This window comes from Peromyscus eremicus, chromosome 16_21 (genome assembly GCF_949786415.1).
Source record: "Peromyscus eremicus chromosome 16_21, PerEre_H2_v1, whole genome shotgun sequence".
Classification (NCBI taxonomy): Eukaryota; Metazoa; Chordata; class Mammalia; order Rodentia; family Cricetidae; genus Peromyscus; species Peromyscus eremicus.
In genome coordinates, this window is record NC_081432.1 from 7,886,703 (window position 1) to 7,901,006 (window position 14,304).

Genomic DNA, 14,304 nt, shown 5'->3' on the forward strand with positions numbered 1-14,304 from the left:
GAGTCTGGGGGTGGCTGAGGTAGAGGGGGCTGAGGGATCCAACAGCAGGAGGAAGGGAACATTGCGGGGGGGGGGGGGGGTCCCCCTACACTCTGGGCCTCTCCTCGGTCAACAGTAGCTGAGAAACTGTTGGGGAGGGCGGGCAAAGGCTATAGAATTCCTAGGAGGGAGCTCTTACTGGAGATTTGTTACTCTGAGTTCAAAGAGACTCCGTGAAAATTGTTGCTAAGGCAGTTAGTTGACTAAAAAATTCTACCGTCAGGGTAACGGTAGCTGTGAGACAGAAAACTGTGTGTTTTACAGCCGCCCGCTCCTCCTCGGAGAGATTTTTCCCAACATGGATTTTCTTTTAAATGATTTTGAAAGGTAACATGGGCCATCCCATGGGCCGGTTCCCAGCCTTGCGGGATGGTGTGTCTTGATGGAGCCGAGCTGGAGCACAGAGGAAGTTCCCAGGCATTGCATCTCCCCAGGGGGTGCTTGCTGGGATGCCGCTAAGACTAAGTTTGGTTTGGTTTGTTTCCCAGCCTATCAACTCAACCCAAACCTCAACTGCTGTTTGATTATCATCGTATTGGCCGAGGCCTGGGAGAATTCTGTTACTGTAGAACCACACGGGTCTGTGTTAGACACCCACAGTTTCTGATGGCCACTGGCTTAAGGCCAGTCTGTATAAACGGACATGACTGCCCCGTGGTGTGGTTAAGGGGAATGTTTTTATTGAGAGAGAGAGAGAGAGAGAGAGAGAGAGAGAGAGAGAGAGAGAGAGAGAGAGAGAGAACGAACAGCCACAGAGTGGAAGAGTCCAGAGCACAGAGAGAAAGAAGTAGACTGAACATGGCCAGCAGACTGGACATAGCCAGGGCTACCCGTAAGAGAAGGGAGAATAACGAGGGATCGAGGGAATAGAGAAAGAATAATGAGACCAGCAAGAGCGTCCCATAGTGGGAGTAACTGGGTCATAAGAAGGGTGAGTAGCTGTGGAGAGGGAAGGGCCAGGAGACTGGCGTAGGGGGCATTAAAATGTATAACAAGTACTCGCAAGTAGGGACTGAGGGAGCTGCCTGGAAGCTAGCCAGGACCTTGATATGCTGATAGGCACCACAGGTATATATTAATTGGAGAGCCATAAATCCCTTTTGCTGGAGGTAAGGGAAATGACTCCTTTTGGTCAATGGGAACCAGTTTCACAAGTTCCTGAGGAATGCTGGCTTTTATCTAACCACCAGAAATCCTCCTGTATGGGTTGAGCTCATTGCTGGATATTTGGACTGCCTTTTGGGGTGTGGGGAATTGGAGTTTCCTTTGGGCCTGACACATTTCAAAGGAGCGTCTCATAACCCCAGCAAGAACTGTGCACAGAGGCTGCGGGAAAGCGCTTCAGACAGACTGGAGATGAGCGGTTCGGCGCTCCCTCAGTGTGGGGAGTTCACAGCGGAAACACCGGCAGAAGTGTGCAGGGCCAGAGGCTGGCCGCTGGGCCCCAGACTCCTCTCTATGGGTTTCTGACTCTTCTGTACGGGCTCCTAATTGCCAGGAAGAGGGAACAACCATACCTGCCATTGCCAGCCATTATTTGAATGAATAGAACCCGAATATCGAGGGTAAATGGGACAGAGACCATGAGAAGTCACTTTGTGTCTGGAACCCAAATCCAAGGACACCATACTAAGCTTCCTCATACACGTGTGTGGCCCTCTTTTTATCAATGACCCAAATAGCTACATGTGAGCTGCCCTCCTTGGAAGCCAGGCTGGGTTCCAGAAGTCTCAGCTTAGGGCAGATTTCTGTCCAGCACTTACTGGTCAAACAGTCAGGTTAAAAGGGCCAGTTCGGGCTGTATAGTGATTTCCGGGCCAATGAGAGCTTACATAGCAAGACCCTGTTTCAAAAATTGAGGGTGGAGGGCAGGAATTAAAGCCAGCGCTTCATAAAACTTTTTAAAAAGTGTTTTCACATATGTGAATTTTTAGTGTGTGTGGAAGAAGATGTATCTTTACATGCATGCTCCAGAAATCCAAACTGAGCCAGGGAAAAATGGTACAACACACACATACTGCCCAGCCAGCTCCTCCTTGGCACACACCCTAGAACAAGGCTTGGCCTCCAACCCGACCACCATGGGCAGAGCACTGAATCTGATCATAGGTGCTTTGGACCAGGACACAGGTGAGGGTTGAGAGTGGGGTCTGGAAGCACTTTCAGTGAGGTGAGGGCTGGGAGGGTCAGAGTCGGAGCCTGACCTCTGATCCTTGGAACCCGGGCCTGTTGAGTCCACCAGTCCCCCAGGTGTGGCATGCTGCTTAGCTGCAGGATGGTAATAGTAACCTCACTGGATCAGCCCCTTCCAGCCTCCAAACGAATCTTCAGGCTTAACATTGCACCTCCAGATCTCTGCAGTACCACAGAGGTGAGCAGCGGCAGGGACAGGGTCATTCATGACCTCAGAGGCCAAGTTAGAAGACAGCCCAGCCCTGAATGGGGTATGGACACCAGCATAAGCTACCTCTTCCCATGACAGCTGAAAGAACCCTCCAGCCCAGGCCCCCACTGTGCTGGGGGAGGGCAGCCACTGCTCAGCACCCACACCAGGCTATAGCTGTGGCTGCATGGCGTTGGTCCTGTTTCCCACTCGGGAGATAAACCACTCAAGAACCTCCCAGCGCTCACCACTCTCTCGCTTCCTCCTCCTCCTCCTCCTCCTCCTCCTCCTCCTCCTCCTCCTCCTCCTCCTCCTCCTCCTCCATACCCCTCCAAGCCCTGCTTTGTACTGAAATTCACACGGTGTTAATGGGGTGGGAGGCCTGATGAGATGCCCTTCCTGATGAGATGCCCTTCCTGATGAGATGCCCTTCCTGGGTACTGGGAAGCCCTTTCATTCTGTGCTTTGGTTTTTCAGAAGATAGGCAGGTACCAGCACCACATGCAGCCAGGATCAGCATTGCTCCTCCAGGTCCCATGGGGCAGCTGGTCCTCTGGGGATCAGGCTTGGCGCTCTGAAATGCTCTCCTGACCTGTACAGACAGCACAATGTGGGATTTGAACCAAGAACCTGAGAGACCCCTCTTACCTCCTTCCTTCACCTCAGAGCGGGGCGTTCAGGGAAAAGGGAAACCCCAATCATTGTGACACTTAGACAGAGTCTTTCCAGCTTCAGAAGTCACCTTGCCCTTACTCTGGCCCAGAAGCCACTTGGGCCTGGTGTGGCCCCTCTCACTGATTCTGTCTCCTGACTTGTCCCTTCTGGTGTACCAGCTACCATGCTTGCAGGTACCAAACAGCAGCTGTCCTTTGTCCTTTCAGGGAGGGCTGAGATCTGTGGAGACCTTGGGTGAGCGTATGGCAGTTGTGAGGACACCTGAGTCCCCATCAGAAGCATCTAACCCTCCTGTCTCCAGCCCCTTTCCCCCACAGCACCCCACAGCCCTCTGTATACCAGGCCTGAGCATCCCCCTGGTGGTCCTGTGCTCCCGCCGAATTCGTCATCTATCGCTACAAGCTCCAGCTCTCTTAGGGAAACTTAGGTGAGGTGATGGGGCCCCTGGCTCAGCTCCATGGAGTGATGACGGGACAGGGTCAGTGGGTGCCAAGGCTGCCTGTCTTGGGCTCTAGGGAGCATGTTTAGAGAGTGCTTGTTGGAGGAACTCTGTGCCTTGGAGCTTTCGGGCTGGTTACAGTGACACCCTAAATCTTACTCCTCAAAGTTTTGGGAAGAAGGGGTACAGCAGGATGTTTATCAGAAAATCTCTACCCAACCAAGCTGACAGGGGCCATTGATTGCCAATTAGCCAGAGTCCTGCTCCCCGCCCTGCCCCCAACCTTGTGTTCCCACACCCCTGACAGAGACCATCTAGCCCAAGAATCGCAGAGCTGGGCCAGAACATCTATTCAAAGTCATGGGTGCTCCACCATATGCGGCTCTTCTTCTATCCTTGAGTGCTAGTTTGCCAAGTCAAGGGCAGCTCTCCCGCTTCCCCCGCACCCCAGGAAGCTGTGGGCACAGAGGAACTGCATCCCCTTTTATTTTTACCCCGGTCCTGGAAATCCTTCAGGGTGCGTACTGTCGTCTCACTGAAATACAACTGGTGTTGCACAGTTGTGGTTGGAAGATGCTCTGGTTGCATTTGGTAACTCAGAGCCCCCTGGGGACTTGAGTCAACATCTTGATAGGGCCGTGAGTCTCATGGGTGACCAACATGGTATGATACTCAACTTGGTGTTCAGCCAGCCATGCTTCGGTGGTTCCTTTCCAGTGGTTTCCTCTGCTTGTGGCTCACTACCCCCTGGAGAGGCCAGTGGTGCTCTGGTGTTATTGGCCCATTTACAAAATGGTAAGCTGAGGCTCCTGTGGCTACAGTCTCGCTTACAGAGGATAAGAGAATCTAGTGCAGAGAAAGGCTAAAGGTTCAGTCCCTAGATCCAGCCCTGTGTCTATATCAAGGTCCGAAGTGGGGCTGATTTGAATATAGACTAAGTAACCAGGGTCAGTAGTTGCCAGGGTGTACCCTCATGGTCGGGTAGCCTGAGATGAAACCTCAGCCCTGGCTGGGCCCATGGGAGCTCACACGTGTCTGAGTGCCTCTGTTTCTTTGGGTTGTGCTTGGCTTCCTCCGACTCTTGGCAAGTGTAAGTATTCTTTTCCGTGGGCGGTATGGAGACAGGATGGGGGACGGGCTCCCAGGCGAAGCCGCTCTGTGACATTCACAGGTCTCAGCTGAGAAAGAGAAGGACCAGTGCCCAGGGAAGAGAAGCATTCTCCTTTCTCATTTGTTCCTCCGGTCAGTGTTTGAATACCACAGTGCTGCCAATCAAGCCACATGAAAGACTTGGGGGCAATTTTCCATGCTTGCTTATGAGCCCCAGCCCCGATCTGCCTCCGAACGCTGGATGGCAGGATAAAATCCTGTGAATCTGCCTGCCTTGGCATCTTGTTGAAATTTCAACTTCTTTCTTGTGCTGTCTGTTTCTGGGTAATGGGCAAAGAATCTCCAAAATTATTCGCCATGTAGACAGACAGCCCTGTGCCCTTCCCGATGAGGCTGCCTGAGGGTCTCATGGCCACACATTGCAGCCAGTGACAGTTGGTCCAAGCTGGGTGTTTCGTGACTCCAGCCATCCCAGACCCTGTCCGCTGGCTTCTTGCTGCTTCCCACTTAGACTCTCCTGGCATTGGCTCTGCTGGAGACTAATTAGCAACGAAGAATCGTGACTCTCCTTTGCATGAGATGACACTGTGTCAAAGGTTTTTGCTCAATTAATGCTGCAGCCAGTTCAAAAGAGACCTCAGAAACGCTTACATAGCCACAGAGTGGAGGAATGTGGGTTCACAAGTGCTTTCTGCTGGAGGCACCCCGTGTAATCTTTTCTACTCATTTCAAGTTTCTGTACAGCCTCCCTAGACCATTTGTCAGAAGGGCAGTCAGGAGGTGGTTCTCAGCCCCAGAACAAAGGTACCATCCTGGCTCTGGCTCAGCTGTCTGCACAGGAGCAGCTAGGATGTCAGGTGCCACTGGGTCTTCCATTTGATGGGCTGGGAGGCTTACCCTTCCTTTTTAAAAAATTATTATTATTACTATTATTATTCATCTATTTCTTTTACATCCTGGTTGCAGCCCCCTCATTCTCCCCTTCTAGCACCTCTCCCCCACCTCCTCCCACCACACAACCCCCCCTCTTCCATCTCCATCCAGGGAAATGCAGATCTCTTATGAGTATCAATAAATTAATAAAACATCTACCTTTCCTTTTTTCTCTCTCTCTCTTTTGAGGCCAGGTCTCACATAGCCCAGGCAAGTCTCAGACTTACCGTGTAGCCCAGATTGGTCTCAAATTCATGATCCTCATGCCTCAGCCTCTCAAACGCTGGGTTTACAGGCATAGGCCACTATCTCTGGTTGAGACTTTTCCCTTCAGATTTGAAAAGCCTCAGTTTTTTTGCTGTCCTAGCTTTGGAAGCCCAAGCATTCACATTTCATCAGCAGTCCTTATAAATCTGGGTGAACACCCCTCTTCTCAAAAACACCAGGACAGTGCAAGCCTCTTGGTCTGCCAGAAACCACGGTGTTTCTTTTCCCTGGGATGACTGTGACCCCAAGAAGCAGGCCACTCCCCACCCCCAGAGGAAATTCAAAGCTTTGACCCCATAATGGTAGCCCGGGCTCACTGAGCATCGCCTACTGCTCTGGCGGAACCTCTGCAGATAACCCTGTTGCCATGGAAAGGAAAAACTATTTAATACAACTTCCTGAATCTGGGGAGGAGGCGGAGATGGCAGGAAAAACCAGATATTATTTTAAAATGGTTCATTTCAGTTAAAAAAAAAAAAAAGCAAAAACCCTGCCTGTTTGTTAAAAGGCTTAAGAAGAAATGAAAAGGCTTCTTGGTGGACTAGGAGCATGTGGGTGAAACATCCTTGGGGCTCACACTGTCCTTTGCGGCGAATACTGATGGGCGTGCTCGGTAGCCTCGCCATGCTGTTTCTCAGTGAACAGGAGTCCTGGGCATCCTGATTAGCCCTCCAGCCTGTGGAGGCAGGCATGGAGGCCTTCTGGACTCAACTCTTGGGTCTGTAGTTTGGTGCGGTCCTTCACTGTGGCCTCTGAACTTCTTCAGAATCACAAAACTTTGACAGTGGAACCTCAAGGAGTGTCCCTCAGGGCTAAGCCATCACTGGGTGACAGCTGCTGCCTTTGTGGGCCCATTCCACAGAACTTAAAATGGAGGCACAAAGAAATGGGTGAGGCCCCGAGAGATGGCTCATCAGGTAAAGGGGCTTGACTTTCAACCATGGCATACATGTGTATACACAACTAAATAAGTGTAAAATAAGAACAAAAGAAGTCAGGGAGTTTTTTTCCGACATACAGAAGCAGGAACTAGGAGAGCAGAGAGCCCCACTGGACACCACATGGGCCCTAAGAGGCCTGGTATCAGTGGCTCTTGGCTATAGAGAGGATGCAACTTTAGGATCAGCTCTGTGGGTTCTGGGGGTTCTGGAGCAGCCCCTCCCAGCCACATGGTACCTTCCGCGTTGATGCAGAGGAGATGGGGAGCTGGAGGGATAGCTGGCCGATAGCACCATATCCCACATCTTGTAGCCTTCCCCACCCCTCAGGACCCCCCTCTGAGCCCAGGAAAAGCAAAGTCCTCCTGCCTCACCCGGATGGATCCTCTGCATGGTGTTCCTGAGATGACCCAGGGACCATTGCGTCTCTGACTGCAGACACACTTTGAAAAGCCTCTTACCCCTCCCTCCACCCCTTTTTCAAAGTCTCCCAATAGATCTATCAAAGAAAGGGCCTTCATGCCTCCCTCCTCCCACTTCCAGCTCATAACGAGTGTAAGACCTCAAAAACCAAACTGAACAGGCAGAGTGAGCTATAAGAAAGACCCCATCTGCCTTGATGGGTAAATGGCTAGAACCCCAAGCTGACTTGGGACCCCAGGTTGGCTGTGCCAGAAAATTTGTGGGATAAAGCATGGCTCAGAGGCCTATACCAGAAGTGGTCATGGTAGAAACAAGGCTGGTACTGGGTAAGGGTGCATTCTGCTGACAGTAGGGACTGAGGATGCTGCTACTGTGTGTAAATAGCAGGATGAAGAGAGAGCAGGGGGGCTAGGAGAGGGGTATCCATGAGACCAGGACACAGGCTGGAAGGGGACAAGCCCTAGGACCTTACCTGCCCAGCAAAGAGTTGGATCTCTCCTGTGGGTGACAGACAGGAACTAACAGGGACTCTGCAAAGAAGTGACACCATGCAGGGGTATGGCATAGATAGGAACTGAGCCAGGGAGGAAGCTACTGCAAGAATCAGGGTGTGACCAGAGATGAGCTGCAATGGCATCCTCAGGAGGGAGCTGAGACATGGGGACAGCACCGATGGATGATGCGGGTCACAGCTAACAACTGTCACCCCTGGTACTGATACAAAGGGTAGAATCGGCGAGGCGTGAACAAATGGAGTTTTTGTATCATTGCTGGCCGGGCAGCATGCAGGAAATGGCCTAAGTCACGGAAAGGCCAAGTGCATGGGAGAGAGTCAGCTGTTTGCTGTATTTCACCGTTTCTAAGTAGAGCAAGAAGCAACTTAGCTAAAAAGGACTGTGCCAGGGCATCAAAAAGTAACAGCCTTCTTATCAGCCCTGGTCCTCCCCCACATTCAGGGCAGAGTACCGAAGGGCATTTACTGCGGTGAGGCCGGAAGAAGCATCCAAGGGAAGTGTCTATTGAGTGAAAGTGGGGTTAAGGGTGCCTGTGATCCCAGCAGTCCAGAGCTGGAGACCGGGGATTTCAATTCTGGGCCACACAGTGCAACATTGTCTCACAAAGGGGCTAGGGCTGTAGCTCAGTGGTAAAACCACTCTCCTCCATCAGGCAAGGCCCTAGGTTCGAACCCCAGGAGAGGAGAGGAAGGAAAGGAGAGAAGGAGGGGAAAAAGAAAGCTATGATAAAGTTTGAATTATTGGCAATTATTGATGAGAGAGTGATTACCAGTGAAGAAGAGCTGAGACCCACTCACGTCAGGGTTCTTGTACTGACCATGCCCACACAAGACAAGCTCTCTCTGTCCCACGGGGCCAGGGCTGGATGCTGGGTGGCATGCAGAGTCACAACACATGCAGTTTGTATTTTTCTGTGACACCAGTGGTTCACAGCTGTTGTCATTTGAGCCCCCTGTGACCTAGTCATTCAGCCCCAGATCCTCATCCACCAAAGACTAAAAAGGCCATCTTTTTTTTTTTCTTTTTTAAACCAGTAAACTTAAATTTGCTTTTCCCATCACAACTCTGAGGTGACTGAAGACGAGCCCTGCTGGGAGACCCTGAAACTCCATCCTCAGTTTTGTGCCCCACACAGCCATGGCCACTGCAGGCGTGGAGAAGCAGGAGAATGATTTATTTTTGCCTCACAGAGGAATGAAGCTTTTCCACAATCCATATACACTGATCCAATGAAAAGATGCCCATGTGACATCCTAGAGCCCACAGTTTTGAAAAGTAAACATCGGTTCTAAACAGCCAGGAAGTAGTACATGAAACCCAGCATCTCCATGGAAACCAAATGCCGCTCTGCTACCTCACTGTGTGGGTGATTTGTGCTTTTTTTGTGTGTGTAAATGGATTTGTGCACATGTGTGTTCATGCATTTGTAGATGCACATGTGTGCACTTGTGTGTGGGAAACCAGAGGTCAGCCTTAGCTGATACTCCTCAGTAGCCATACGTCTTGTTTTTTGAGGTAGCGTCTCTCACTGGCCCGGCGCTCACCATGTAGGTTAAGCTGGATAACCAGTGAGCCCTAGGGATCCTCCTGTCTCTGCCATCCTGGTGTTGGCATCTGAAGCATGTGACAACATTGGCTATGTACATGTGTTCTAGGGACTGAACTCGGGTCCTGATGCTTAGACAGTAGGCACATTCCTCACCGAGCCAACTCCCAAGCCTGCCTTCTGTGTTCTGCAGGTGGTCTTCAGCAAATACTGCAACTCTAGCGACATCATGGACCTGTTCTGTATCGCCACCGGCCTGCCTCGGTGAGTTTCCCCCGTGTGCCCTGTGATGAGGACTGTGTTATCCCTGCAATGGACCGGAGAAAGGTGAGGCGGCAAGTGGGGATCAGTGCCGAGGAGTCCCCCAGGCTTCTACCGTGGTTTCCCTCAAACCAGTGAGACATACCCCACGGGAAGCTTGGCCCCACCTCCCCAGCAGCAGTGTCCGGCCGCTGGGTTGAACGCAGCCGAGTCCCCTCTTGAGAGGTGGGTTTTTCCTTCCACGTGCTCACTCACTGTTGAGGAAGGAAAAACGGCTGCGTTCGGAGTTGCTCCAGCCTCAAATAACTAATGTAAGCGCCTTTGCTCTCAGGGTGCTGTCCCCAGCAGCATTCGACACGTGACTGGCTTCAAGAGATGCGTTCAAAGCAGTTGCCTGTCCTACAGAATCCTCAGACTCCCCCCACAGTTTCTTTCCTAAATCCAGTCTGTACTAGCATGGGAATTTTCTAATTACAGGCTGAACGTCCTTAGTCCCCAAACCCCAAGTGCTCCAAAATCTGAAACAGTTTTAGCACTGACCCAACACCAAAAGTGGAGAATGCCTTACTCGACTTAGTGTGATATGTCAATCAAAGCACTCTGTGAAAGACATGGATTGCATGTTTAGGCATGGGTCCGCTCCCATAATATCTCATGCCATATCTTCAGGTAGCCTAAGATCTGGAAAAAAAAAAAAAAAATCCCATACACTTCTGCTCCTGAGCATTTTGGTTAAGGCATACTCCGGCTCATCTTAACACCTAATTTCCCATTAGAAAGGGTGACCAAAGGCCAGGCATGATGATATGTGCCTGTGATGCCGGTATTTGGGAGGCTGAGGCAGGAGGATTGTGAGTTAAAGGTCAGCCCGCACTACACAGTGAGACCCTGTCTCAGAGACCACTAAAGAAGTAAATAAGAGAAAAGAAAGGTTGATTGGGTGTGGCGTTGGGTGCAGATCACTTTAAAGTTGGGGTCAGGGTCAGTGGAGGTGGAAGGGATGGAAAGGTGATAAAAGCTTTTCGCAAGCCAGCGAGGAAAAGGACCTACGGAGGACGTGATAAAGGCGACAATCTGGAGGCGACAGCAGATGACCCAGTGGAGTGAAAGCAGCCACCAGACCGGCAGCTTTAGGCAGCATGTATTAAGAACTGTAAAACCTAGGCAGTGTACACATCTACCTTGACTACACTGTGAGATTGGGGCCTCATTTCTAATTGTACTGATTTGAAGAATTCACAAGCCCCTGGGGAGCTGGCTCCATGGGTCAAGTCCTTGCTGCACAAGTGTGAGGACCTGAGTTTGATTCAATCTCAAACACTCACATAAAAAGCCAGGTGTGGTGGCACACACTTGTAATCCCAGTACTAAGGAGGCGGGTACAGCAGATCTGGAGGGTTCTCACTAGACAGCTAGGCTACCTGAATTGCAAGCCCTAGTCCCAGTAAGAGACCCTGTCTCAAAATTCAAGGTGGATGGCGCCTGAAGAATGCCATAGAGGTTGACCTCTGACCTCATGCACCCACACTTATCCTTAGACACACAAATTAAAATACTATAATAATAATAATAATAATAATAATAATAATAATAATTTACATTTACATGAGTTGAGGATCACAGCTCATCAGAAGCTCCAAAGATGAGAAGCTGGGGAGAAAATTGGTTTTGACCACTTAAGTCCGCTTGTGGAAAAGAGTTGGGACCGGCTCAGGGGACTCTCTCCCAGGGTCCAGAACAGCGGGATAAGCAAACAATGATTCCTGTCTCAGATCGATGTTAGTTTTGGGGGCACCACAGCTTCCTTAATCTCCCAACTCAATCAATTAGCCTTGCTCCAATTCCCACTTTAAATTATTTAAAACTTGGCAGGCTCTATGAATACACTTACCCTTTTCACTTGATTTGCTAAGGGAGGGTGGGGAACAGCCTGCTGCCCTTGCCCGCCCTTAGCCAAGGACACATGGTCCCCAGTTCTCAGAGCCTGGTTCCTCTGGGCTCTGCCCCGTGAGGCCCATATGCAAGTGAATAGAGGGGGCAGTACTGACATGAGTGTTTTGCAGGAACACCACCATCTCCCTCCTGACCACGGATGACGCCATGGTCTCCATCGACCCCACCATGCCTGCGAACTCAGAGCGGTAAGCATCTCTTCCTGGGGTGTCTTATGCTTCCATGCCATGTGCCAGGGAGTTTGCAATTTGGTTTTGTTTACTACTGCTGAAAAGTGTGAAGTTTCAGCAGAGAGGGGAAGAGGCAGATGGGAAGCAGGAGGAGGAGGCTTGGTTTGCTCCTTCCTTCTTGGGAAACCGTGCTCCGTTCTCCAGAGGGGCCCCATGAGAAGGCCGTGTGCAAATAGGAAAGCTGAAGAACGGGAACTAGGCTAGGAACATGGCTCCAGCCTGAGGGATTCTTCTGGGAGAACTAGGGCTTCCTGGGGACCCTGTCTCCCCACTTAAGCCCTTGCTGGAAAATTCTGTGCATAGGAGGAAGGAGGCTGAGGCACAGAAGGTCAAGGGTGGCCAGTGGCTACCTTTGAAATGAGTAGGAGAGCTGGAGCCAGTTATCTGTACCCTCAGGGAGGACATGGAACAGATCCTTTGAGTCAGTGATGCCACTTTCCCAGGTGGCCTAGAAAGTCCCTAGTAGTCTCCATGTCATATGGGCGAGTCAGCCAAACAGAGAACTTAAAATGCAGCTTCTGGGGTTGGCGGGGTGATCCAGCTGGTGAGGCGTTTAAGCCAAAGCCTAATGACATGAGTTCAAACCCAGAACCCGTTGCCCTCCGACTTCCACATATCACACACACACACACACACACACACACACACACACACACACACACACACAAATGCACGCACGCATGCACGCACACACATGTGCATCCAAATGTCCAGAAGAAACACTGCATTGTGCGATGCTGGAAACCACCTCTTCGATGCAGAGAGGGATGGAGATGCATGAGGTTGGACAGGTGTCTGGTGCTGTGTTGGGGTTACAGGGGTGTAGATGTGGAAGATGGAGCAAGGTATATAGAAGGCTGGGTGAGGCAGGGACGTGAACAATACATTTGTGGGCTTAGACCTAAATGACCTCGGTCTGGTGGTGGCCACACGCTGTGGGTTAGGTGTCCGGGGGGTGCCTGTGTGGATGGATGGATGGAGATGGGGAGGTAGCAGGCATAGGCATGGTGGACAGCACTTGATGAGGTGTAAGTGTGCTGTCTCCGGGGCCTCCACATTCTCCTACACTTCCGTCTCCCCCTTGCTTCTTCCCACTCCTCCACCAGAATGGACTCTTGACCTGAGCCTGTGTGCTGGGAAGGGATTGTCAGAGTCTCAGGTGGTTGCTGCAGGCTCCATGTGCATCATGACACGTGTGGTCTGGATATTCCCCATCCTGGTCTCCATGGGGGTGGCTGACCTAGAGGCATGCCTGTTTGTGCTTTGACATGCCTGTCTGTCCTGAAGACATGCATCCACTGGCCCACACTGGTGGCTCAGTAGAGACCAGGTCAGCTGAACAGTGGCTTTCAGCCCGTGCTGTGCATTAAGTCTAAACATCTTTTTGTTTGTTTGCTTGCTTGCTTGTTCTTTGAGACAGGGTTTCTCTGTGTAGTTTTGGAGCCTGTCCTGGAACTCTGTAGACCAGGCTGGCCTCAAACTCACAGAGGTCCGCCTGCCTCTGCCTCCCTAGTGCTGGGATTAAAGGTGTGCGTCACCATACCTGGCTTTAGCGACATCTTTTAAAGGGACCTGGTTGACTCACAGGCTCCTCTATGAGTGATTGATCCAGATCTTTGTAAAGTGTAGCCTGGGGTGAGACGCACCTGCCGAGGGGGACCACTGAAACTACTCTGGACCTAGGTTTGGGCTTGTGCCAGAACATTCTGTCCTCTGATCCCAGCTGGTACCATTCTCAGTGGGTACAGGATAGACTCTCTGGTCTGTGTGACACCCCCCCCCAATGCCTCACAAGCACAGTCCCACCCCCTCCCCGCCATTCCAGGTGGCCACATGTGCTGTCTGTGTCTATGTTTTAAACTTTCCCCACCTCTGAAGACCATGCAACTGTTCAGCTTGTGCATGGTCCCCTCCTCCAGTCTCAGCCTCCCACTGGTGGGAGGGATTGGGCTGAAGGGGCCAGGTCTCATCCACACATTTGGAGCCTTCCTGTGTCCTGTTCATAGGATGGATTTTCCATGACTCCCCAAGTCTCAGAGGTTTCTAACCAGCCACCTCCATCCTGGTCAAATGGGTGGCTGTCTCCATTTCCCACCGCTCATGCTTTCTTGCTGTTTTTTTCTGCACCTGTTTTAAACCCCAAATCACAGTGACAAGATGGAAGGTCAATCGGCCTCCACTCTCATTTGGAGCTGGCAAGACGTGATGAGTGAGTGGCCTGTTCCTCAGGACCAATAAGTGAGAACAGACGTGTTGGAATCTGTCCAAATGGAGCTACAGGTTTGCCCTCAGAGGGCCTTTTCCCATCTGGCTCCTTTCTCTGACCAAGGAATGTTCTAGGTTTGGCAGTGTCCAGCTCTCCATTGCTGCCTCTTAGACCCTGCCCTTACTCTCTTGCCGGGGAAGAGGAACAGATGCTTAGCTGGTGTGAGGAGAGGGGGGCATATGGCACAGCATATGGAGAGAGAGGAGGGACCCAGAACTGACACCGCACATTTCTGACATAACACAAACACATCTTTGGTTTCCGATTTTAGCCAAGTTGTGAGACATGCAGCTTTCTTCTGGGTAAAGAAACCAGGCCCCAGCAAG

General features: G+C 51.2%; 1 protein-coding gene across 1 annotated transcript in view; it reads left to right on the forward strand.

The window, feature by feature from the left end:
• The window catches only part of Pde9a (phosphodiesterase 9A), a 90,552-nt gene that overhangs the window by 20,300 nt on the left and 55,948 nt on the right, over positions 1-14,304 (forward strand). Inside the window, exons 2-3 of the mRNA XM_059244070.1 lie at positions 9,462-9,532; positions 11,593-11,670. Of these exons, the coding sequence (XP_059100053.1) occupies positions 9,462-9,532; positions 11,593-11,670 (149 nt within the window). The remainder of the gene's footprint in view (positions 1-9,461; positions 9,533-11,592; positions 11,671-14,304) is intronic.